Source organism: Homarus americanus, unplaced genomic scaffold (genome assembly GCF_018991925.1).
Source record: "Homarus americanus isolate GMGI-L3 unplaced genomic scaffold, GMGI_Hamer_2.0 scaffold56241, whole genome shotgun sequence".
Lineage (NCBI taxonomy): Eukaryota > Metazoa > Arthropoda > Malacostraca > Decapoda > Nephropidae > Homarus > Homarus americanus.
Genome location: NW_024740202.1, coordinates 1,291,327 through 1,319,324, shown reverse-complemented (window position 1 = coordinate 1,319,324; position 27,998 = coordinate 1,291,327). Strand labels below are relative to the sequence as shown.

At 38.4% G+C, this 27,998-nt stretch overlaps 1 protein-coding gene across 2 annotated transcripts; it reads right to left on the bottom strand.

Moving 5' to 3' along the window:
• Positions 1 to 734: 734 nt before the first annotated feature.
• LOC121875299 (myotubularin-related protein 14-like) lies at positions 735 to 27,293 on the bottom strand. Of its 2 annotated transcripts, none has more exons than XM_042379769.1 (12): positions 27,053 to 27,293; positions 22,283 to 22,339; positions 20,973 to 21,249; positions 17,871 to 18,021; positions 16,140 to 16,248; positions 13,289 to 13,422; positions 11,322 to 11,544; positions 10,991 to 11,176; positions 10,311 to 10,453; positions 6,237 to 6,989; positions 5,443 to 5,551; positions 735 to 3,774 (listed from the first exon to the last, which is right to left on the bottom strand). In XM_042379769.1, the coding sequence occupies exons 1-12, from the start codon at positions 27,146 to 27,148 to the stop codon at positions 3,628 to 3,630; spliced, it is 2,385 nt and encodes a 794-aa protein (XP_042235703.1). In that variant the 5' UTR covers positions 27,149 to 27,293; the 3' UTR covers positions 735 to 3,627. The 2 variants fall into 2 exon arrangements, with proteins under 2 accessions (XP_042235703.1, XP_042235704.1); XM_042379770.1 differs by having other exon boundaries at positions 17,871 to 18,018.
• Between the last annotated feature and the right edge of the window lie 705 nt (positions 27,294 to 27,998).

Below are 27,998 nucleotides of genomic sequence, written 5' to 3'. Positions count from 1 at the left end.
CCAATAAACCCTTTTTACATGTATTCTAATGTCACAAATAACGTTTTCGCTAATAACGGTGTTTTTCAGGTACCTATTAAACGTTATTCACGAGAGCCTACTGTAATGCAATGTGTATTTATTTCAGCGTAATTATGACGATGTTCGGTTACCAAATGTAGTAAGACCAATATACCTGAGAGCCCACATAACCCCTCCAGGTACATCACATGTTGCTGTAACATTTTGGAAAATGTTGAACCCATCCTGGCAGATACTTTTTTTTAGATACTGTACCTGTGAATTTGTATTTCACGAAATATCGTGACTCCACTGTTTATGGTGATCATAAGGAGGATGATGACACATTGGATGTTATTTGTAGATTTAAAATTGGGAGTGTTCGAGAATTACCGTATGAAGTTAGTAAAATATGTTAGCATTGACTGAAAAAAAATTAAATAGCGAGGAAAAATCTTAACCTTTAAATTTATCATTTGTGAATGGAATCATGGATTTTTTTTTTTTTTTTTTACATTTTCGAATTTTCATAAACCAAACCTTAGCAAATCGTCGATTGCCTGTACATACACCATGCCGACAGATCCACATCCTGAATGATGACAAAACCCCTCGTGTCTGGGGTGTAAAAATACTTATGCTGTGAAGAATACAGGGCAGTATTGATCACCGAGATATACGGATGATTTCTTAACTAAAAATGGTAGGTAAAATTGGTTGAACATGAAAGTGTATTTAAGGAAAGTTTAATTTTATTTACAAATCTGCATTTCATTTTACAATTCATCCCCTAAAACAAAAATGGATACAAAATCATATACAGTACAGTACGATGTCCAATTGAATTCTGGATAACCGAAGTGCACGCATTAAAAATTACCGATTTCATGGGTTAAAAAATTTAAATTACTTAAAAGAACTCGGCTAAAGACATTACTATAATTAAACAAATAGTGGCAGTGCTTGGTAGGGGACTAGTACAGTAATACCTTATTGGCAGCAGTAGCCATTTGTTTTTGGACCAAAACAATTGCTGTACCTGTATGATACATGCTAAATCTTCCATGCATGAAGCCAAGATGTTTGGTTCTGATGAAACTTAAAATGAAGAGGGTAGTTGGACTTTTGTTTTAGGTAATAATTACATATATACAATACTCATTACAAGAATAGAATATTCAATCCACATCAATATTTGATGTAACAAATAACTAATCCAAGTGAAAACTGCAGCTTATTGGGTATTGCATCAAGTAGAACTTCTGGACCACAAAATTTCAGGAAGCAATTAAAAAAAAAAAAGAGGAGTATTGCCAACATGCTTAGACAAAGTTTTAACAATTTCTAAAATGTTCAACATGCCAGACATCTTCTTCTACATAATTGTAAAAGGTTGGCTAAAATATTGGCCAAATTTTCTTTACCCTATTCACAGTAAAGTGACTTCATTAAATTGAATATGTTCAACCAATTAAAGCAACAGTTTTATTATTTTATCACACAGAACAATGGAAAACTGTATTAAGGCAAATACAGAGTCTATGGCAGTGGCCATCACTTCATTTTCCTGGATCCTTGCTCTTGGTTGGGTGAAAATTGATTTAAAAAAAAAACAACTTGTGGCCCCCAGGACTAAAGAGGTGGCCAGACGTAGAATTTTCCTTAGATATTTCAAGACATTCACCAACTCCACACCTTTAAGTGAAAAAAAAACTTTAAAGCAACATTTGAAACATATGTTAGAGAATTGTACAACAGAGCAGACCCTTAACAACAGTATATTCACCCTGGACAAGCAACCACTTGTCCAAGTTGTTACTCATGGAAATATTAAAATACACTACCCTGTCAATATAATCTTATTAAAATTTTTGACAAATGGAACAAGTGAATTCTTAATTCAGATATAGTCAACCAAATCTTTTCAACTCTCGAGCTCCACAACTGAAGGAAGGAGCAGTACAAGTATACTAATGGGAACATTTTAGGATTTTTAAAATGAAAAATTAAATAATTAAACTTTTGTAAAGATGTCTTTGGTTGATTAATTAAATTGTAATGTATATAAACAGCCCAAAATTATTAGCAAAACAATATAAATAAATAATTTCTCACTAATTAAGGTTGCTAGTTAAATATTAGGTTTTATAGACAAATGGATCCTGCAAACAGAGATGTAAAAACTATATTAACATACTGTACATCTTTGCAAGTATAAAGTGATAGAGAATTCTCCCAACTTCCTCCCAGAACAAGTAATGTGCGAGTGTCCCCAATCACCGTGCAATAGAAGCTACACCAATTTCTTCCATATTTGTAACAGGTTTTGTCTATACTGTATGTACAAACATTTGTAAATAATTAAAATTTTGAAATGGGTTAAAAATGATAGTGCGGCAAAAAGTTCTTTATCCTCCATTTTGGAGAGTATTCTCGCCTTCTAAGTATGACCCTTTGGAAGGCAGCTCCACACTTCGGTATTTTATTCTGGTTAATGCCAGATGATTTTATTCAGCTGAGAGAAACCCCCTGCCCTCTAAAGGGTTAATCATAAAATGGCTGCAAGCCAAACATTGATAACTTGCCAAATGTTTGATATGATCATGATACTCTGGGTACCTCAAACTTGTGCCATATGTGGAAGAAATATTTACAGCTATTTATGCATGGAGGCTGTTCATGAATGACTTGGACAACGTCCTATTAGGAAGTCCCCCTGATCAGACTGATTGAGAGCCAAATATTTACAATCACATTTGGCAGAAAAGTTAAGTAACAAAAATACAACAATCGAAAATCTTGCATCAATGAATACTCAGTCCAAATACAGTTTTCATAAATATTTAAATCTTAAGATATTAATGAGTTAAACATCAACATTATATTCTTAGACAAGAGATCTTGACTCTAAATAAAAATGTGTATCTGTTAACATATATACAACAATATAAAGACAAAAAATATATTGTCATGTAAGGATAACCATTCTAAAACAAATGTTAATCCATGTAATATTACTGATCACATTTACACACGTGAAATACGGTAGCTATGGAACACAATATTTGTGAAAATATTGCTTTAACATCTCTATACAACAGCAACATAATTTAATTCAATATTTCATCAAAATTAATGAACACCCATGAACCATCTGGTTTTGTAAGCAAAGAGTGCTGACCCACTATTAAAAACTGATACCCATGGGACAATAAGTATCTCTTATGTCAAAAAATACATACACAAAAATTTTTCTTCTAGAATTGCTCTTTGTTGTAAAATGATCAATAAGCCCTGTAAGTCCCACCTAGTTGAGCATTTTTTTTTTAATTTCACTTTCATAATTATAAATGCTATAATAGGTACAAAAGCACTTGCACTTGATAAATCTGTAATATAAAAAGACTGCAGATGATAAAATACCCATGTAAACTTGTAGACTAATATTTATCATACTATATTTAAAAAAAACAGAGGCTCCATGATAAACAGCAGAGTTTTCACCATTGACAGGTTGTCAACTACATAATTTTCATGCAATTTTGGCAAATATGTTAAATTACCATCAGGTCTACTGGAATTAGTCCAACAATTTCTAATCTGATACAACTACACTATACCACTACACTACTGTGTGTTTCGACAAGACATTGGTTTGATGCCAACCTTTTGAGCAAAGTTAGAGACTAGGGTACCTAAACCAGATTCATTACGTCCATTAGAGAAGTTGAACCCTATTGTGGTGACGTAGATGTTGTAGAAAAGAGACCGCACCTGGAAATGTAAAATAACATTAGCTAACACATCTGCTCCAAGTACAGTACATTGTACACGTATTTATCAATAAAGAGTTCTTATTTCTTTATCTACACATGACTAACAATTCATTATATAGACAACAGCATCTTGGACTGCTTCATATAAATCTTCACTCCAACACCTGGAGCATTTTTTTTCTTCAGAACACCAATGCTGAAGCTACATTCTCCATACCAAGCATGTTCAAACTATTTCAATAATTACAGTACATTTCCATCTAACAATATTAGAAGCTTTAATATTGCTTTAATTGAGCCAGTTGTGTTGGCTTATAGTTAAGCTGATGGAAAATCCATTGTGGTATGTTCTAGCCTTTTCCAGTGACTTTCTACATAATTTCTTGCACTAGTCTCCATATTACAGTACAGTGGTCTCTCAATTAACAAACACAATTGGTAGCACAGAGTCGTTCGTCAACTGAATCTATTATTTCAATGGGATATTGAGTAATTAGTCTTTGCTGTAACACACCGCTTCATTCACGACCATATAATATAGATTTTTAGTCTTTAAATATATTTATTTAACCAAACTAAGATAAACTACTGTATTCTGGATTATTTTAGTTAACAAATGGAGTTTCTAACTTGATTAGAACTGCTTTTACAGACTCCGGTAGTTTAGACTCTTGGAAACTCTGCTGCACACGAACATTCTGAGGATGTGAGCAAGTGTTTGTCTGTGCAAGATGCATAGCTTAGACTCTCGGAAAGTATTTCCAGTAACCGGAAATATTTCCAGGGATGGGGGATTTTTCCGGGTTTGAGATAGTCACCTGGTTAGCCGGAAATCTCTCATCCCAGGAAGTGCTCAACACCAATTACTTTTTTACTTACGTTTATCCTCTTCACCACTGATCGGTTCGCTAGCCACTTGGGCGATCGATCACGTCTCTGTTATGCACTGTTGGCAAGTACTGGGCATGCACCGGCTCCTAAATGTACCTGAATCCGCTCCAGTGTTGGTCAAGTCTGGTCTTGAAAGAGCTCACACTCGGTGCCGTCACAACACTCTCTGGTAGATTGTTCCAAGAGTTCACAGCTCTCACTCCGAAAAAGTTTGCCCTCACAGTTATCTGGACCTGCGGCTTCTTCAATCTTGAGCCGTGACCCCTTGTGGGGCGAGAGTCTGCCAGCTCCAGGTAAGGACACTCGACTGAGTAGTGCCCCTGAGATGCTTATACACCTCAATTAGGTCACCCCTTGCCTGTCTGTAGTATATGCTAGGCAAGTTCAGGCATTCTAGTCTCTCAGGGTAGTTGAAGGGCCAAAGTGCAGGCACCAGTCTGGTGGCCCTCCTTTAAACATTTTCAACCAACTGATTGTCCCTAGCATATCTCAGGGATCAGACACAGTGTTCCGGCTAACGGGGATATTACCAGTAACCCTTAGGAAGTACATTTCCAGTTCTTAGTTGTCTTTTTTTGGCCCTAAAGGAGGGGGTACATGTCAAGTAATTTTCCTATTAATAATTGGTATTGATTGTCCCTGACTCAGCGTAAACCAAGTTAAAAAAAAATGAAAAATCAAGCATCAGTGTTAAGATTGGCTTTTACTAATCTGAGTGCTTAAATAAATGGCCGAATGTGCATACTGAAAAACTACATGGCAGAGATATTATTACCTTAGCAAGCCTCTCAGCTCTGTTAAAGACTATAATGCTCTGCTCTGACTCTAAGCTCCCCTCCTCTTCCTTTATGGTTGTTGCAGAGTCCACCAGGTCTGATGATGGTCTGAAATGAAAGAAAATTAATACGTGTAGAAACAACTGGATACACTTATCACTGGCAGTCAGAGGTATCCACGGCCCCTTTTCAATGTTCGTCCATAAAAAGTAAGCTCTAAATGCAATATGACAAGTCACATCCAAGAAGATGAATTTCATCCTTGAATAATGATCTATAGTACTTTTACTCTGACCATGTTTGAGGAGAGTCGGTACCAAAACAATAGCACATATTGCAATCCCATACACTGCAAACAAACTAATTCACCAGATGTACATAACTTCTGGATAATCAGATGACAATGAAGAAAGTCTGGTCAAATACCAGGTAGGGGAGCACAGACTAGCCCCTAAAACAAACTCAAAGTGGAGTCCAGAACCAGATGGCCAACTTCAAGAAAAATTTAAAAAGCCTTTGAAAAGTGTATCAATAGAGGAACCCACAAAAATTTTAAGGGGTTTAGTATGGACATGTTTCTGAGTGAGGTGCCCTGTTATCCAGCATGCAAAGAAGCAGAAGATATAAATCAGTTCTTTATGAGTAACAGCAAATAAAAGTTTTTGCTATTAAAAATAACAAACCAAAAGGTGGCTGGGACTTCTTTGGAGTATATATGCAGATTTGTAGTCACATATATACAGAAGAAACGTTAGGAATTAAAATATAAAGAAAGATAAAAAAACGTGCTTACACAGAGGTACGAGAGCTGCGAGAATTTGCCGAGCCCGGGTTACCACCCGACCCTGTTGATCCACGGAGGCTGCCTGTTCCAGAGATGAGCTGCCAACTCCCCACAGAACTGACCGACTCTTGTCTTGTCCTCGGTGCTGGCCGCCCACGAGGAACGGGAACAGCCATGGGACTGGTAGAAGCATGAGGAGGCTCCTGACACCCATTACCCCATGATCCATGATCTGATCCTGCAACACTTTCACCACTAGAATCACTGTGGCCATTCCTTGATCTATGTGAACATATGACAGGTTTACTTGCATCAAGAAGTGAAGCATGTGAGCTACCATTTTTAAGCGATCCGCTAGATGTTCGCGAGAGATTTCCCGCTACGGTTCCATGCCGCACTGATAACTTTCCATCACTCGTGGCCCCTGACATATCTGCATCCCTATAACAAGGCCTACCAAAAGACCCCCTATTTGGTGTTGAAGTGGATGATGTCCGACTAAGGTTCGGAGACATATCATCAAAGTCAAGTTCCCCCGTAAAGCTCCCATAGGGCCACGTCAAATGTGCATTGTAACTGTCAGAGCTTTCCCCACTCTTCCCTGCCTTAAAATACACAGGAGGAGCATGGTGAGATGACCGATTTGAAGAGCAAGACGAGTTAAGGGAGTTGGATGATCCTGCTGAGCTCAAGCCATCAGCATCAAGCAGCACACAGCAGTCCAGTCTTTCAGAACTTGAGCTGTCATTTGACAAGTGTCGTCTGAAAGGGAAAAGTAACCATTAGTTTTGGAATTTGCTTAAAGCAAAATATTAATCTCTTCCAACAGTTTATGTTGGAAATTGAGTAAGACTGAGAGATAAATTTCTAAGATGGTCAGGATGTACTTGAGCAAATACCGGTAGTGAGAATAGCAAAATGCAGTGTTTCATCATGCAGGCCAAAATATTATTTAATAACTGAAGGAGAAATTAAGATCTTTCACTCAAATACAATAAATTTTGACCAAGTACTGCTGGTGGTATAACCATCAATTACAATATCACTCCAGTGTGCCTGTGCCTCTGCCTGGCGAAGCAAAAGGACATTAAAATTCTCATATTGGTTATAAACCATCTCCTCAACAGTGTTTTAAAAGGCCAAACCAATAAGGAAATTCTTCAACAAGTGTTTTAGAAAGTATCTTGACCACCTGAAGTGACTGAATCACAAGACCAACACCTCAAGTATCAAGTTCCCTCAAGGAAGACATTGTGAAACACAACAATGGCATGTTTGACCTTTAAAATAGAAAATAATAGCAAGTACAATTAAAAAACATAATAATAATACAGGTTGGACCTCGTTAATCTGGGAAGCTTGGGACCAGACCGGTTCCAGATTAGCGAAAATTCCGAACCATCGAAGCCGAGGTTAAAAAAGGCAAAATAATGCATAAAATGTACTATTACCAATACAACTGACATCATCATAAATCCAGCCCAGGCTCACCTGGACCTCTTTATGACAGTGTTAGTGTTATGGCCCACGCTTACTGTACACTGGACCCCGAGGCCCTCCCTTCATGCCATTCCCTATATGGGAATTTGCATACCCGGTATATGTACAGAACTAAACAAAGGATTTATTTGAAATACTCTAACATTCAATGCCATAATATCCTGATCACTGGGGTCAGTTATACAGGCTTTTCCCTGTGTAAAAGCCATAATTTTGAGCAGCATATTACAGTACAGTACTAGATTTGTACTCAAATATACAGTAATAACTCCATTAGACAATCCCTCAAACCCGGAACTCTCCAATAGCCGGAACTGAAATTTGCTCAGAATTTTTCCAGAAAATTCCCTAAATTCCAGGTTTGGGAACAAATTTGAATGTTGAAAATCAGGGACATTTTCTGAAAACTTCAAAAAATAAAAAATAAATCTCGAATATCTGTCCAAATTTTTATTTCTGGGTCTAGGAGCAAATATAGATTATTAAATAACACGCAATTACCAGAAAATCTAAGAAAATTGCAAGAAAATCACTCCAAACCTTTTTGCTCTGGGCCTTGGGACAAGGGTTCCTGATATTAGGAAAGACTGCACCATGTTTAGCCACATCCTCATATGGATGGTGTGTGGGTGGGAAGACCAACCGCTTGGGTAACGCTGGATTTTTCTGATCATGGTCTATTTATTATTACAGTGCAAATATAAATATTTCTTTATATGTACAATGAAAGACAAAAGTCGTGTCATGAGGTTTGGTGAAAACATATGCCGAAGGGCTAAACTTTTGGTGCTCTCTGCCTTGTGGTAGGGCTCTGATAATGTTTCACGAGTTATATTTAATCTTCGGACAAAACCGCGACACAACTCATATTTAACTTTGTTTTCTTTTTGCACTGCTACAGTCAGTACCACCACTTTTTGTATGTTCCTGTGACATTCTAACCCTCTCGTAATCTTTTGACACATTGCGTTGCTAAACGTTCCCGTGCTGGTGTGACCCCTCCGCTCAGTCGTATCTCACACTGAGAGCAACACTCCCATAAGAAGAAACGAAGCAACAGTAGACCGGCCCTATCAACCACGGAAGTTCCTCCCACTAGCCTCATGGGCTGGCAGATGCATCTCTAAGGGTGCAATCTTGGTCTGGATCGCTCTACCCAATGTTGACTAAAATGGAGAATCAGCTCCCGTTACCAATGCAACCTGCATCAAAAGACTCTGAGAGGGCAAGATTTCCGACCATGGCCAGGCATACCAGAGGGTTAAGGGCAGTACACCTGATTAGAATCCACAATACTTTTTAAGTAATGAAAGAGTAATGTGAGCAGCATGTGTGATACTGTACTGTACCAGCTCACATCCAGGAACCAAACAAGGACACATGTGGACATCCTTTTGTGCTGGAAACACTGCATCATCAGTCAACCAACCCAGGCTGGGTCTCATCTGATGAGATCTGATGGGAATTTTGGTTTTGAAAACACTTTAGATGCCTAATTGATTATTTCCAACAATTAATTTTCAGATTCCTGATACTCTTAGTGTATTATTACTGCATAAATAAAAATAATAACCATAGAAATCTTAAAAATTTAAAAATAATATTATTAACTGATCTAACAACACACTGATTTGAACACATGGAAGACAAATAAAACACTGCATTGACCACACACTTCCCTTAACCTTACAAAAAGTTATACTGTACATGTGACAGTCTGACCTATTAACTTAGGAAAACACCTTTCAGTCATGCTCCATCTATCTATTAATTCCCAGTCATACTCCATCTATCTCTCAACCAGGCTGTGCAGATTTGCAGCGCCTGGCAGCCAGCACGCCTTAACTAGGGGCCAAGCAGGTATTGTTCACGACCATGTGCCCGGCACTTGCCTGGTAGACAAGCTAATATTTTTACGTAAATACCAAGACGAGAATTTGCCAAGTGCTGCGTGACCCTGCCTCCCCATACATGATTAACCAGGCAGGTCATCAGAGTACCAGGATAAGTGACCTATGTCAGGTGCAGGTAATTTACCTCTACATTAAGCCACCAACCTTCCTCTAGTTAGTTGGTCAACTTGTCAACATTTTAAAGGAACCACCAAGGTGAGAGGCTGTAGATGTGGGGTGACAGGAGTTATGACCTCACATGACAAGTGTTACTGTCACTGATACCAGATAATGGAAGGGGGTGGTGGTAGTTAAAGTAGGTAATCACAGGTGTTGCCTCTGCCTCCCCACACACCCTGCAGGTGTGAGGTGAGTTATGACCTCACATGACTAATGTTACCTCCACTGACACCACTTAGATGGACATAAGTGATCTAGGAGTTGTTATACACAACAGATTTGAATATTTTATGGTGTTACCTAAGTTTTCCCATTAAAAAAAATCCAGGCAAGCATAGATCCTTCAAAAAAATTGTCAGGGCAAGTAAACAAATATCTGGGCAAGTAAATTTCAAGTCACTTGAGCAGAACAAGCATATGTTCCACATACTCTGCACTCAACTTCTTATCACACTCCTTCTATGACCTTCAGAAATAAAACAAATGGTTTCTTAAAAAAAAAAAAACTTACTTTCTCCCTACACTGAAGTCATCTGAGGTGATATATTTGAGGAAATAAAAACAGAAGAAGAATATTTCTTCTCCTTTGCTCAAGCGGTCCTGAAGATCATGACCAAACACCATCCAGTCGTAGGCAATAGTGAGATACAGGATCTGGTGAGGGAGAAGCACTTACATGACTCAAGTGTAAATTATGGCTTGGCTAAAAAAATGTTTATTAACTTCATGTACAAATGATGACAGCTGTACCCTGACAACCTATTTTTGTGTTTTGGTCATCTGAAGATTAACCATACGAAGCTAACATAACCTAACCCCAACCAGGTTCCCATTAGGGTGTATAATCAAGTAAATTAAACTGGGGGCTAATCTTCATATGATCCCCATTTATTCTCTTTTTAATCTTCTAAATCTCTTTCTCCCATGATGCAGGGGTGGCCATAATCAAGAGCAACACCAGCCCTCCCTCTAGCTACCACAACAAATGTTCTATTGTAGCCTCAACACTTCTTTACAACACAACATCAGGAAGTTGCACTAAATATTTTGGTCAAATAATCCAAAATTTAAACCTACTGCAATACTGTCAGTGCCTACTCAATGTATACGATGCATTCCTGAAACACTGTACGTTAACAGGATGTACATTAAGAAGACACTGACTGACAAAACACACACATCTGAACTCACCTGAGCATGGTCTAGAGAGGAGTGTATCAATCCATCTGCCCAGAGTGAGAGTCTTAGCAGGGATATAAAGAGTGGGGTGCGGTCCCAGCCAGATATACAGTGGACAAGTATACCTTGTGATCCTTCGTGTGAGTACGTTAATAACAACTTCAGGTAGTTCTGGCTCAGTCTCAACAGGTCCCATTTCTGTTCCATGAGAATTGATCATTAGAACTGCATCATCCAGAAAACATGTACAAGTTTTCCAAATGAATTCATATTTCCACAAAATCTATATTTCCCATCAAAACAATCTAAATTAATACACGGTGGAGCAGCAATTCTCCCTTACCCGATAACTATTCCAATCGGAGGTCACCTTGGCAGACATGGTTCTCTCAGGAATAACCAACTGGGCATCAACAAATGGCTGACTCCAGTTGAAGTACAGCCCTTCTCCAGTATAACCCAGGTCTCGGAAATCCTTGAAGAACTCACAGCCAGGATAAGGTAATGATAGGATGCTGAAGTCACTGTACCTGTTCTCTTTGTCAACCTTTTCTGAAGAGGTTACACTGTAATGAAAAAATCTCTCTTTACGCGGGAAGAAGAGAAAAATAATACTGTACTATATTACCGAATATCATTACTAGCACAAAACCATTTATTTGTCCGTGCAAAATTGATATGTAAAATCCATTAACTCCCTTAGAACCAAAAGTCCCTTTCAGAGAAAATACCAGCACCCTCTCAGAGTGAGTGTGTGTGTGTTGCTGCACACCAGCTATCAGGGATAAGCACTTAATTGTCACTGTGTAGGTATTAAGAGAACACTGCTCCATTTTTGTCAGGTTACAGATAAAATCCTAAATCTCCAAGACTATTAGGATGTAATATGAGGGCAAATTATTTACTGTCTAAATACACATTTTGTTTCTATTATAATTACATCATGGGCAAGTGGGCAAAATGCTGACAGTCCTATCAGAAGGTACAGAGTGACAAAACACAGTACATGTATTGAGAAACTGGGTTCAACGTGTACAAGGCGACAACACAGTAGCTCTGTCATTATTGCAAGAAGAAAGTTAGGGTACACCACACACACTTGGTCAACCATTCTCACGCCCAGAAAAACATGAAAACTAGCTCCCAGGTGCAAGATTCTGGTACATCTAGCATAACTTCCTAATTTGATCAATCAAAGGGTTGCAAGTCAATTGTCGTGAAGAAAACAGTAGAAGTTGGAGGTACACATTGCCATACATTCTCCAATGTCCTTGATTGAACATTTAGCTCTGGTGTGTAAAGTCTGAAAATCTACCTCCTTCCCAGAATCTATCCCTGGGTAGTTTCTGGTTTATACCCCAGAGTATACTCTGGGAGTTTCCTGAATCTATCCCTTCCTCCCAGAATTCACCCCCAGAAAGACACTATGCAAGTCAAATTGACCTCATTTAACCATAAGAAAATGTATGCCAGGGATAAGAACATAACACCAGAAAAAAAGGAGACTGCAGTAAACCAGTCGGCTCACACTAGGCAGTTCCTTTACACTGTACCCATCCTTTTTCACATAAGCTTCGAGTTTTATCTATTATTGTTTAAATGGTTTTTATGAAAGTTTTATGCTATTTATTATTTATGTTTTTACCTTGCATTATTTGTTGTTTTTTGCCTTCTAAGCTTTTAGTTTAATTTGGCGGCATATGACTTAAGCTGTTGCGTCATCAGGGAGGTTATCAAAATCACTCGCTCCTTTATTTCCTGCCACCTACCTCCTCCCCCAGTCTTCACCCTCAACTGGTTCTCTCGTGTAGTAACTTTCCATTTCCTCCCAAACCTGTTGTTTTTATCCCAATAATTTCATCTCTTATTGTTTGTCTTCCTCTCAGGAAAAAGCTGGTTATTTTTCAAAACAATTCCGGTATGTCTGTAGCCAAACAGCTGAATCAGTATATGTTACACCAAGAAATAAAGAAGGGGGCAACATTCCTGAAACCTGCCCAAGGCACAAAAATGCCTGGCTAAGGTTCTGGGTTGCGGTCCTGTACCCCACATTTCCCATTCACATTATACCGGGGGTCTACTTTAACTTATTCTATCCTTAAAGCAGACCAAATGATACAAATACTGAAAAATTTACAATTATCAATGAGAAAATGCCCATGAATAAAGTTCCTTCCCAGAACCATACAAGAATAAGAGAATCCCAGATTTATGTCAGTAGTAGGACATCCACACACTGCTCAATCTCAGGGCAATGATGCAAAGAAATTTGTAAATAAAATCAAAGGAAGAGTTTAGATCTATACTTACTACATACCAAACTTGACTTTCTTTTTCTCCACCATGAGGTCTACTATCACACCTACATTACACGCCCTTAACAGTCTGATGTCCTGGGATCTCACACGGTCAAACAGTTGCCAATCACTGTTTGTCTGTGTCACCTGAAGAGAAACAAAAATATAGTACCTTGTTAAAGAGATGATGTACAAAATCAAGTATGTATAACTATAAATACAAAGTAAAAAGGAGAATGGAAAAACTCCTATTTCAAGCATGGCTGCTTATTGTACGACCAAAAATAACTTATCTGGCACCACAAATGCACCAATTTTTTATACTTAAATTCTAAAGGTGACATTTTAAGAAATTTTTAATCTTTTTAAATTTCAAACTACAGTAATGAGCTATTATTCCGTAAAAGCTTTGATCATTCACAAACAATTTAGCTATGATATGTGGAGTAAAGAAATGGGACAGTACAGGAGAGGCCTTCCCCCATTTATGAAAGGGATCCATTCCTCAAAACCCCTTCATAAATCAGATCATTTTCCCATAGACTGACTGTAAAAGCCAAGATATATTAAAAAATATTTTTGGTATACACAATGATTACAAGCAAATAATAAACATAGTGAAATACATGAAGTACTGAAGGTGTGAGTTTATACCTGTACAGTACTCATGTGACACCAGATGAGATACTGTATGAAACAAAGTGAACAGTATGAAACACTGAGCTAACATCAATAAAAAACAACTTAAGATCTTTCTTTTTTAAAAGCTTATGATCCCGAACAAGGCACGGTGATGGAGAAATACAGGGTTTAGGACGCACTGAAACTTAACCCCTAAAGGTCTGACGTCACCCCAGAGCGCCCGACGTAGTAGGGTCTGATGTCGTCAATCTACCACCACTATTTTTCCCCCGCGTGAGTAGAGTGACTATTATTGTGGCAATAGCTCATCCCCGCTAACCTACACTTTGCCTTGACCGCATCTTAAGCAAATCATCAGTATAACAGTTGTCACTATGGCGGAAGGTTGAGTCTACTTCTCAGGATTACCCACTTACAACTCCAGGTCCCAAGCCCCTCCAAGCCACAGAGATTAACTTCACATGAAATACATTGGCAGCCATTTCCAAGTGATAAATATTCAGAAAGTGAAGATTCTGTGCTCTCCAGTGAAGAAGAGAGTGACATAGGTGATATGGACAGTTGAGTGGGGAGATGTGGAGTCGCTGCAGCAACCCACGCACAAGGGATGCTGCCTCACCCACCCCAACCACGCTGTCAAGGCCTGCACCTGCTGCTCCACAACAGACAACCTCGTGCTAAGAAAACACAGGGGCCCACAAGTGTGTGGGAAGAGACAGGTTTCCCCACATCAACGTGCATCTACTCGCACACCACAACCTGTACCAGCTAGTGACTATGTGTGGCAAATTACCAGAATTATGTGCCATATACTTTGTTTTTTATACCTCACACAAGGGTATTACTGCAGTTGCAAATGTGGATGAAGATAACAATTACTTGGATTATTTTTGTATGTTTTTTAAGGAGGAATTGATCAGTTCATTAGTACAGCACTGGAAAGACACCACTGTAGCTGAAATGTTCATGTTTCTTGCATTAGTTGATGCCACTATAAAAAACAAAAGCACAATGGTTGGGTACTGGTCCAATGACATTCTATCCACAACACCTGTGTTCGGCAAGTACATGTCTCGTGACAGGTTCAAGCTGCTATTAAAATATCTTCACTTTGCCAACACCACCACCATGGACCATAGTGACCCGTTGTCCAAAACTAGACCATTGTTTACTGCATTGAAAAACCATGATGAAAGGCCTATTTTTACCATTCCAGAACTTGGTAACTGACGAGCCTCTTGTCTTGTTCAAAGGTCGTCTTGCATTCGAGCAATACATTCCAAGCAAACATCATCGCTTTGGAATTGGTGTTTATTTTATGCGACCGAGACGGGAATTGTGCTTGATCTTATTGAGTACACTGGAGCTACAACTGATATTCCTCATGATAATAAGACTGGTATTTCCATTACAATTATAAAAAAGATGATGGAACCTTATCTTGGGAAAGGGCACATCTTGTTTACAGGTAATCGATACTCTAGCCCAGACCTGTGTACTGTATATTTTTACATGTTAACACTGGTTCATGTGGAAGGACAAAAGAGAAGTGACAATGCTAACAAATGTACATATGGGAGAGAAGATTGATTCCAAGAAGATCGACTACAAGGTTGGGAACACAATCGTTAAGCCTCATACCATGATTGTGAACACATGGAACATGTGCTTAGTTGACAAGAGTGGCATACAAATCGGTAATATTGAATCCATGCGGAAATCTGTAAAATGGTGCAAGAAACTGTTTTTCCATTTGGCTGATGTAAGTGTACTCAACTCCTACAAATATTACCTCGTAAAGACTGGCAAAAAGGTCAAGCTAGGGGAATTTGTGCATGATGATGTGTACCAGATTCTTGAGAAATACGGATGGCACCGTGAAGTAGGAATTCGTGGTTGTTACACTCAAACCACTTGTCCACAAGGAAAGAAGAAAACACGAAGTTCTTCTTTCCTTGTGGTTATCAGCATATACCTGGATCACGCACAACTACAGTGATTTACTTGCATAAATGGATATATTTATATATTTTTTTTTGGGGTAACTTTAATTTTTATTTCATAAATCAAGTCATGGGACAATCTTTTTTCATAAATTGAATATAAGTAAATCATGAATGCCTGCACTTGGAAAAATTTTCTCAAAAGTCTAAATTCTACTAAGGGGAAGACAAATTTGAGGATCTCTTGCTTCTCAGACAAAATATTATTCAACATTTTACCTCATCTTCATCATCATCTTCATCAGCTTTATTTGAAGCAGCCGTAGCAAAGAGATATTCTATACCAGAGCGCCCATACATCTCCGGACCTCCTGACAACGTGGCAGACCTTAAAAGGAAGAGAATCCAAATTGTACTTGGCTATAACTAAGGTGTTGGAGAAAGGACAAGGACTAATAAGAGTGTCCATTAACATATCTTGTATTCCTCATACTTCCCTCCAATGTATACAAAGTTAAACTGAGAAGCGTTGCTGGGTGATTCGATCAGCTGAAGGGCACACAAAAACTGTTCCCTGTACTGTCCAGTATATATTATCAATATGTTAACTAAATTTCAGAATAACCAATAAATTTAATATAATAAATGCAAAAATATTCAAGAGCACAACTTTCTTGATATTTACTCCATTGGAAACGAATATAAACATAAAACCAAGTACTGTAGTGGCGGACTAGACGATCAGCTGATCAGCTGATGCACACAACAAAGCGTGTTTCTCGTAAGGCTGTCGTTAATCAAAGTTTTGTTCATTAAGGGAACTGAAAATCCTTATGGGAGCTAATTTGTTACCCAAAATTTTGTTAATTGAACCATTCATTAACCGAGGGACCACTGTACTTGTTCCTATGCTTTACTTAATACAGCATGGAACCTTAAAATTTGATTGGGTTTGGGTCTCAAAATGGCTGCGAATCGCCAAATCCGCGACTATCATTTGCTGACGGGAGTGGGAAGGGGGGACATTTTTACCTGTGTGCAATGAAATATACAGTATACTGTATTCCCTTGATGTGTTTGCCTTTAGAACAATTATTTCTTATACCTGTATTGTATATAGTATACTGTATGTGTGTGTGTGTAGACACACTCAAAACGCATACAAATTAACAATAATGGGAAAAATCCTCCACAAATGATCTGAAACAAGACAACAAAATGCATCGAAATGTAGAAAAAATGTAAGTCATTTTGATACATTTTGTTTTGTTTTTAACTATTTGTGAGAGGATTTTTCCCATTATTATTTATTTGTATGTGATTTGTGTATGTGTCTACACACACACACAATCATGCTCGGCGCAGACTACTCCGGCTACAACAACGCTCTCTCCACTCTGGAAATGCCAACCCTCAGTGACCTCCACCACCAAGCACTAGCAAGGTTCGGCAGTGGACTACTGCACCATCCTCATCATCGCCACCTCCTGCCACAGGCAGTCCCCCGGCCACCTCGCGCAGTCCGCCACTACAACAAAATTCAGCATATAAGAGCCAGCTCTGATAGATATAAGAATAGCACCATCCCATCTATTGTTAAAATAATAAACAACTCCTGATTTATGTACTGTACAGCCCTGTAAATGTATTCAACGCATATCATTATGTCTAAATCAAATGTAAGTTTGTATATTTTCAGCCATCGGCTGCAACTCTATTAATAAACCGTTTATTATTATTATTTACACACAATACAAGTAAAAGAAATTGCTGTCTTTAGAATGAATGGCTCCCTGTCCTGGCCGTGAAAATACCAGCAACTTTAAAACTACCCTTAGACATTCTTGGGTACATCCAGGGGTGTCATCCGCAAATAATTAAGGACCGCGAATTGTCAGGCCATGCTGTGCCTATACACGGTAAAACCAGTCACAACAATTAATTGGAAATATCCATTAAGAAATAACCCTTATTCAGTATGGTCACCAACAAACTCTCACCACCACTAACCTGCAGATATAATTTCCTTTATACAAAATGGTAGGGACGGGAAATCTAGCTCGACAACGAGCAAATTTGGCCTTAAGAATGAACTCCCTGAGCTTGATGCCGTCACTCTGTGCTTCCGTCGTTCCATCCACCACACTCTTGCTCCCATCTGCTGCGAACACATAAAACACTACAGTATCAGAATCATTATATTCCTGTAACAATCTTATCTAATGAATATACTTTACTCTTATACTGTAATATAATCTTACTATAGTGCTGTACTGCATATATAATTCAGGATGTTATATAACAGATGGATATCCTATACAGTATAATATTTCTATTAAAATATTACTGTACTGAACATTGATAAGAGAGTCTTCAGTTCCCTACACAAAGGCTATACAGGGTACTGTATTATTCACCAGATACTTTATCCTGTTACTAAATACTGTACCTGTACTGTAATACCAAAACCAGCAACAGGAGTCTTCACTTTCACCGAGTATATTGTTGATGGACAATAATATATAACACACTATCAGTTTTACTTATTTATTTTACACATCATTTGTTGTCTGATGTACATCTTAAAACTAGTACTGGGTAAGTGTCCTAGTCTGAGGGACAGCAGGAGGAGGCATCTATCCTGTACTCAGGAGATGGTTACTACCACCTATCCTTGGTTCTTGGAGCACATGTCTCAAATCCAGAGAAAGGTGTCGTATATTTTACTGAGGTGGCTGGCCACCCCAGTAAAATGTAACACAGTAGAAGTCGACATAACACGAGATAGGTTCCAAGAGAGGTCGCTTTAAACTGAATTCGCACTAAATCGAAGTGTTGTTTCAATGGAATAATTTAGTTTGGTACTTGAGAGAAACACAAAATACTAAAAAGACTGAGAGTCTACCCAGATGCACCCTCAGCCCATCTCCTAGAATAAACAAAACATTGTTTTTTCTAGTATTATGTTAAAACAAACACTCATAAATCAACACAGCTTAAATTAAGGGATGAGAAATGGTCTGTTTACTGGCTGGGAAGATGGGGGAGGGGGGAGGTGAGGTGGTATGTTTGACAGTTGATGCCAAGGTCTAGTGCTTATTTATTTATCTGTCCTTAGGAGTGACTAAGTTTTTCTCTTATAAAATGTCAATGAACTGACATGGGAGAATATAATTAACATTGCTGGAATTTTTATGAGACAGTGATTAATTTGAATATAAACATGCTATAGCTCGCAATCGACACAAATTTTAGTTCTAATTTAATAATTTTATTACAGAGCAAAAGTTTTATCTCGTGCAAAATATATGACGTTTATATTCAAATTATTCGCTGTCTTGCAAGGATTCCAGCAATACAAATTATATTCTCCTAACTTAAGTCTGTGACATTATATAAGATAAAAACTGTAAGCCTAAAACACCAAACCCTGGCTGGGAAGATGGGGGGCGGAAGGTCTAGTGAAGCATTTATTTGTTTATTTATGTCCTTTAGCTGCTTGAGTTTATGTTTTTTGCTTATAAAATGTCACAGAAGTGACCGGGGAGAATATAATTCACGTTGCTGGAATTCTTATAAGATAGTGATTAATTTGAATATAAACATAATATAGTTTGCACTAGACAAAAATTTTGGTAATCCTTTAGTACATTATTTTGAGTACATGTACAGTACAGTTTTGCCATTAGGACAATGTAGCGTGCCCAGAGAAACATTAGGCGCAATATTTTAAATGATGCGCCAGATTGACTCGTGCAAGATAAGAAAGATTCGCTTTAAATTAAAACAGTGTCCTTAATTGTGGGTGTCGCTTTAAATCGACGTTCTACTGTACAGCATGCCCATCAAATTCGTGGGGGTTTGGTTCTCAAAATGGCCACGAATTGTCAAAACCGCAAATAACATTTGCTGGCCGGATGGGGGGGGGTGGGGGGGTCATTTTTACTTGTGTACAAAGAAATGTATATTCCCTTTATGTGTTTGCCCTTAGGACAATTATTTCTTTTACCTGTATTGTATATACGTGTGTGTAGACACATACACAAACCACAAGCAAATAAAAAATAATGGGAAAATTCTCTCATAAATAATCACAAACAAGACAACAAAATGTATCCAATGTAGACTCTTACATTTTTTTTTACATTTCGATCCATTTTGTCCCAAAGTAAAGGTGTTATAAGTGGGGTCCCATAGTGAAGCGGTCTTAAAGTCTTAGTAGTTATCAAAGTAAACTAACACCTCACAACACCACCACCAAACCTAGATAAAATACATGATGAGTTAAGTGTATAGAACACCTTGAGATCGAGTCCTCACCCCTCCTCCTACACCCCCACCCCCCACTTCCCACCCTTGCTCCCCAACCCAGTACTTCCCACACCTCCCACACCCCAACCCCACCCCCTCGCCACGCCACCCGTCACTTCCCACCCCCAACCCTCACCCCTTCCCTCATCACACCCCCCAACCCACCCATCTCCCTCATCCCCCAGACAGCAGGCACGTGTTATATAGCTGGAGCTTCACCTCAAAATTTGACAAGTTTGATAATTATTTGTAAGAGGATTTTCCCATTTCTCCCTTCTCCACACCACACCACCCAATGTCTACATGACCACGCGAGGTCCTTCATATCAACACTCGAGGACGAGTTACTACACCACGTGAACACCACACCACCCGGTGTCTCCATGACCACGTGAGGTCCCTCATATCAATACCTGAGGACGAGTTACTACACCAGGTGAACACCATACCACCTGGTGTCTCCATGACCAGCCCAGGCCATCAACTGTACACTATAATAATTTGTATGTTCAAACATTGTTCCATCTTCTTTCAGCAATGAAAGCTTTTGTAAAACGACCCACCCACCCCATGTATGTAATAAGTCATTTTTGTCCAATGCATATTTTCAGCCTTCGGGCTGCCGAACTTTTTCAATAAACCGTTAACTATTGTTATTATTATTAATTATCTCACACACACACACACGAGGACATAACCCAATGCAAAAGCCTAAAGTCTGGGATAACAAGGATGATGATAGTTTATGCTTACAGTATTCTATCTAAAAAAAGGAAAATATAATACCTGTAACATCCTTACCCGGTAAAGAAGCTTTTCTAACAGAGGGCGACGCCGAGGCAGGATGACCATTAATGGAGAGCGAGGCGCGTGCACCACCAGATACCACAGATGAGAACGAGGGAGCACTGCCTCCCGGAATGATAGATGGGGAACCAAGGCTGAGAGGTGAGGGCGAGGTGAGGGTGAGGGGACACAGCTCGGGGGGTTCTAACCCCTCTGGTGCCACCTCGCACTCTGGGATGATTAAGTTGTTGGGATAACTGTTGCATAACTCCCCTCCTCCATTAGGAACAACCTGTGAAAAAAAATACTTTCCAATACCGTACAGAGCAAACTGTGTCCTCAAATAAACACATCTTCATAAAAGGCAAAATCAAACTTATTTTCTACCCAAGACAATCATCATCCAAAAAGTCATACAAAAGGGTCAAGTTCAGGGGGCCCCCCAAATTAACAGGGGTTAAGTTCTCAAAATGGCCGTGAATCGCCAAATCCGCAAATAACATAAAATAACATTTGCTGACACCTCCCCCCCCCCAAGGGAGGTAGGGGGGTCATTTTTACTTGTTTACAAAGAAATGTATATTCCCATTATGTTTGCTCTCAGGACAATTATTTCTTTTGCCTGTATTGTATATTTGTGTGTGTGTGTAGACAAATTCTTGGGTACATCCAGTGTTATCCGCAAATAACAGACGACCACGAAATAAAAATCTGCGAATTTGGGGGCCTCCTGTACAGTAATGTATTGTATCTAGTTTTTCCACAAGACATATCAATCCATTCCCAAGTTATTGGTGCATAAAATCTCCAACTATGTCTTCCCTGAAAGTCATAGGCGAGGACAAATGTTCTTTTATGCTGTTGGAGTATTAACACATCTGTTTATTTTGTTATAATGCAAAGCAAGTTGACTGGGAAGTTTAGTATTACCCTGCAAAAGCCCCTGTAGCAACTAGCATATAATCCAGGGCTCACCTAAGCACTCTGGAAACTTTATTATTGTACTGTACAAAGTCTGTGATGTAATCTGAGCCATATTCTAAAGCACTTGTTGCCCACCATCAGTACATCAGGACTCCATAAAAAAAAAGTCCTCTTTCACTTCAAATCATTAAATACCATGATGACAATTCAAGGCTGAAATTGTTGATTTACTGTATTGCTATCCAAGTTATGTATGTGCAACCTTCCAATACTGTACCTCCTTGTAACATACTGACTTACACAATAAATGTTATAGGGACAGAAACCAGAGACCAAGACACACATGAAGACAAAGATACAATACTGTATAGAGAACTACAGTACAGTACATGGCCACATACCATACACTTGTAGTCCAGCTTCCACAGTTCCAGACATTTAGTTAGTATCACATCAGTCTGTGGAAAGAAAAATATTAGTTAACATCAACACTTACTATACAGTAACCACAAAGTGGGATACGCAACCTTGTAGTATCACCCAAACAAACTGACAGACACCTCTAATGTCTGTACCCATTCAAGTTGTTCCTAGAAATCATTTTAATTATGTTACATAATTGTAAGTGGAATCTACAAATCTGATCACAGTTAATCACTAAAAAAAATACTGGATACAGTACAGAACAATTATATCCTCCCTCAGAGTATAATTTTGTTCAGTGACTTGCATAAAGTAATCCATGGCCATCTGGATCCCCCCCAGACTTTTTAAATCCCATTTAGTCATTCTACTTAAATTTGTAGAGAAAATTTTTCAAAGGTTATACTGTACTGCATTGTACTGTACAACACTCCCAGGATATGTAGCAAAAACAGATGCAGCAACAACACTCAATTTAACCCATAATCAGGAAACTGGAGATAAAAGACAAATCACTATCCACGTTTGTACAAAGACTAACACACTACAACAAATGGGGTTGATATTAAATATACTGTACAGTAATACAGTACAGTGGATGATCATTTTACCGAGCTTGAGGGGCAGTTCACTTGCATGGTTAATCCATAAGCACAGTTGCCCCCCCCCCCCATTATAAAAAAAATAGATAAAGAGCTAACACAACTATTTGTGAGGGTTGTGTATCACCACCATCCCTGCTTGTTTAGTGGTTATGGTAACTATACCTTTCAGGCATATACAGTTTACTCAATAAATATTTGTCAGGGGTGTGGAGTGGTGGTGGTGTTAACGTTTTGGCTGGCTAAGTTCATGAGCTGTGTGGCTAGGTCAAGTGTGCCTAATTACCTTGCTTACAGATATTTATGGTATATGATGCAGCTACTGAATTTGGGGATTTTAAAATATACAAGCATGAAAAATTAAATGCTTGTGTATTTATCATAAATGCCAAAATTTCACGTGTTTCAAATGCCATATATTTCAAAATCCCAAAATTCAGTAGCTGCATCATATGCCATAAATATTTATGTATAAGCCAAGTAAATTTCTCCAATCACTGTCCGTGCAGCTGGCTGGCCACCCACTGCAAAGTTGCTACATTTTTTATTTAACTTACAGTATATCTACCAAATAACAATAAAATAGTGCAATTAAAAACTTAATGCAGTAGATGATAAAAATGATGAGTGTGACTAATGTAGGGGAAAATATTCCCCAACTGTACATAAATATCTACTGTACTGTACTTGTTTTGGTACTATAATTTACCACATTTTTTATATTGCAAAGTTTAATTTCAGTTATACTGTACATATTATATATTAGTTTATAATCACTGTATCGTACAGTACCGTACTTTATTTGGGGCTTAGTGAAATATTACTTTTTTATAGACATTTGGTTAACCAAAAATTTCAGTTATCCAAAATGGCTCTGGTCCCAAGTATTTCAGATTTATGAAGTGCAACAACCTGTATGGGTAAAGTAAAAGCTTTTTAGTTTTTAGGTTAACTATAATACTTTATTGGCAGTTTAGTTCCCAAGAGCCGTACTGTACAGTGACATTTTAGTTTAGCACATCATTATGTTTACCTTGTACTGTACTGTACAGTATATAGAATCAGTCACACAATTTGAGTGTTTGCTTATCAAATCTGTTGTGATATGAGAAAACAATTACTACTGATACTCTCAAGGTTTCATTATCATATGACTACATGTATGACATGACCCCCCCCCCCCACACAACACAATGTTATTCCCATAAATACAGTACAGTACAGTACTGTACTATACAGGGACTGTACTTCATTTAAGTCTTAAAATTAGCTCCTAAGGCACAATGCTTCAACAGGTGGCCACAGTACAGTTTATCACGATGTAAAGTAAACTGTTCTAAGACTAAAGTTACATCTTCCCTGCTCTCCCTAGTTTGCAATGTAGGTTGAAGCTGTGCCACTTGAACAAGCTACCTTATCTCCCAGCAATGATAAGATTCTTAACTTACATACCTTATGAAGGCAAGTACAGCTACTAGATTTGTAAAATGATCCAACACTACTGCCTACTCCTCTTATACAGGTTGGCAACCCCTTATCCAAAATCCTTGGGGCCAGATGTGTTTTGGATTTCAGAATGGTAAGGTTAGGGTTTTTATTATTTTTTTTTTAAAGGGGGTTTAGCCCACCCGGGCACAGGTCACCGACCCACATTGGGACCTGGGAGGCAAAATTGTAGTAGTAATAATAATAATAATAATAATAATAATAATAATAATAATAATAATAATAATAATTCATAGGTCTACAGTAGGTCGTGTTCCTCACTTGATTTTTTTTTCATTTTTGTATTTATTATTATTATTAGTATTGTTCTCATTATTATTTTAATTTTTATTATAAATTATATTCACTATGAATTACTATTATTATTGTTACATTTTCGCCCCCAGACCCGGAAATGGGTCAGTGACCTGTGCCAGGGTGGGCTAATCCCTGTTAAAAAAAAAAAAAAAACTCGGGGTATATCCTGCACATGAGTGATGCTCCACTAAAAAAGTAAAGGTTTTCAGAGGTTTTCGGAATTTTGGATAGGGGGTTGTCAACCTGTACCAGTACCCTTTTTAAAGTATCTTTCACACTTAACATAACTTTTATGTGTAAATTAAGTTCATACAGCACTTACTGATCACTGGTCAACTCCTTCAATGACAAAATACTTATCTACAGTACACTAACACAATGTTGTGTGGGACATACTTATTCTATTCAGTACTGTACTTATACATAAATGTTCCAGATGAGGGAGGCTGACACTACCCGGGGGAACACAAAGAAGATCTACAAAACAAGAGCGAGGCTAAATCTCAGAAGACATTCGTTCCCGAGTAGGGTTGTCAACAACTGGAATGGGTTACCTGAGTGGGTAGTGAATGTGGAGACGGTGGAAAAGTTTGAAGCAAAATTAGATAAACACTGGAAACATCAAGAACAAGTATATAATTATAGGGCACAAATATCCGCCACACACAGCCACCGTCTGAGTAGAGAAGAGGCTATTGAGCTGGAGTAACAGGCGTGAGCCTCTTCCAGAAGACCATCTGTGAGTATCTGTGAGTAGCTAAATGGTGATCTTTCTAAACATGTACAGTACACTTGTGAAAAGACAGAACCAGGGGATACTTTCTCAACATGTTCATCTATAACCCATTGACTTTACACTGCAAATCTTGATGGAGTATCCATGAAGACCCAAAGTTTCCACTAATTTTTTAGAAACACCAAAAGGTGGACCTTGCAAATCCCTATACCTATGGTATACAATAGTGAGGACCCTTCCCTGAGAACCTTTCCCATCCTCACACCACTCATGAGAATTCTGAAAATGTTGACCAAGATCACTGTAAAGACCCACCCACTTCCTGAGACTCCCTGTAAAAGCCCCTGGAGATATAACCTTCTAATATAAGCAACTGTTCTAGTCAGACTTAGCATGAGCAGGAACCAGAGAACACATAATATTTATTTGAGTGTGAGGGACTCGTCCTCAGTTATGACATGATAAGATAATGAGCCTGGCTTGTAAGAAATTTTTTGACTGTATCCCTTAATTTTTTATTCATTTTTGATGGAGGTATACAGTAGATATTGTGTAACTGTTTCGGTATTAAATTCTTAACTAATTTAGTATATTAAAACTATTGTAGTACTGGAAATTAAGATGTTTCGATGCGTTTGCTGATGTTTTCAAAACATGTGTTTTATATAAACTAAACTACCAGTCAAGAAGTTTCTCATATTAATAATGAAGGGGGTCAAGAAGGTATTAGTTAAAATGTGTACTACGGTAATAACATACGATGCTTCAACTGGGTGTGCAACAATTCAAGTTTATAAAATTACAATACAAATTTAGTTACCCGAAGATAATTTTATCCCCTTAACCAAATTTTTAGAAAATTAGAATTGAAATTGATATATAGAGAAATAACTCCTAATTTGTCTGGAATTGTTCGCATAAGAGCATAAGCAAATAAAAATATAGTACGCAAATTAAGTACAAATTAAGACGCTTTAACCTGTCTCTGTACTCGAGGTTCCTAATGCCCGGGATTAGTCTCGTCATTCTCCTCTGAATTCTTTCTAGGGATTTTATATCCATTCTGCAATACGGTGACCAGAACTGAACTGCATAATCCAAGTGGGGTCTCACAGGAGCAAGATATAGTTTCAGGTTGACCTCTCTAATTTTGTAACTAACACTCCTTAGTATGAACCCAAGTACTTTATTAGCCTTGTCTCGAGAAAATACACATTGTTTACTTGGCTTAATATTCCTACTTATCATTAGGCCTAAATCTTTCTCAAAGGATTAATTTAGCTCCCGAGGCTTCTGGGTTCACACATTATGGCCAGGCTGACACTACCAAATATCACTGCCAAACTTGCATATTTCCACCAATTATAACACTCCTGCGAGAATAAAACTTCACACTAAGTCAAGACTAGAAGCTAGGGAGAGATTTGGCACCGCCCACCAACTACCTGCTATTAGATTTCTACTTCAATTCTTCACAATTCCGGTTAAAGTCTCTTATTATCAAGTATATTCATATAGAGTGGTGGATACGAGAGGCTGAGAGGAGGGTGTGGCGAGGTTGAGTGGCACCGCCCACACCAGGCTGCCACATGTTAAGACTCACTCACCGTGGCACAACTTTCTCTCGCCCTGTACGTATTCTTCCCGAAATATTTCAGAAGGTCTTCAATATCTTTAGTCCGTATCTGTATCAGTTTCTCCATGGCTCAGGTCTCTCTCTTTCTCAGGTTCCAGTTGGGTTAGCGAGGTCGATGTCTGTGGGTCATCGTTGGTGAATCACTGTACAGACGCAGTACCTCACCACCACAGCTGCTGCTCACAGTAAACATACGACGTCCCCACACACACACCACAAGACCTGCCGTGTTGGCTCACTACCACGAACATCCCTCTAAAATACTTACTTTATTTTATTAAGCAAAAAACCTGAACCAACTAACTCAAATATACAATATAATTAATAGTTCAGGTTGAAGAAACTTGAGATCATCTGGTTAAAATGATGATCAAAACGAAACAGTAGTTATATTCATATTAATTTTAACATTGTTCGCCTTTTCCACGCACATCACAAGACCAACAATGTTTTCAATAAACAGCGAACACAGTCGTTGATATTTTTATTTTTATTTCGTTAATTAATTATGCCCGAAGTTCGGCAGACTCATCAGAATACATTCAACCTATCACAGTGTAAGAAGATACTAATCTCATTTATCATTTAGTTAGCAAACAGCAGATTTTCCCAAATGGCGGCAACTAGAGGGTAGGAAATAGGGGCCAGAGACTCGCCAGCACCCTCCGAAAAGCCGAGACAATATTGTGTTTTTGAACCCAACGTCGACGATAATTATAATGGAAGGGAAGAAACTGGTCGTATTATTGAATAGACAAGCTACTTATTTATTCATTACTAGATCAAATTAATCCTAGTGACTCCCAACATAAGGTGAAGTATCTGGAGCTGGCGGACGCTCGCCCCACAAGGGGTCACAGCTCAGTGAAGGAAGAAGCCGCAAGTCCAGAAAACTGTGAGGGTAACTTTTTCGGAGT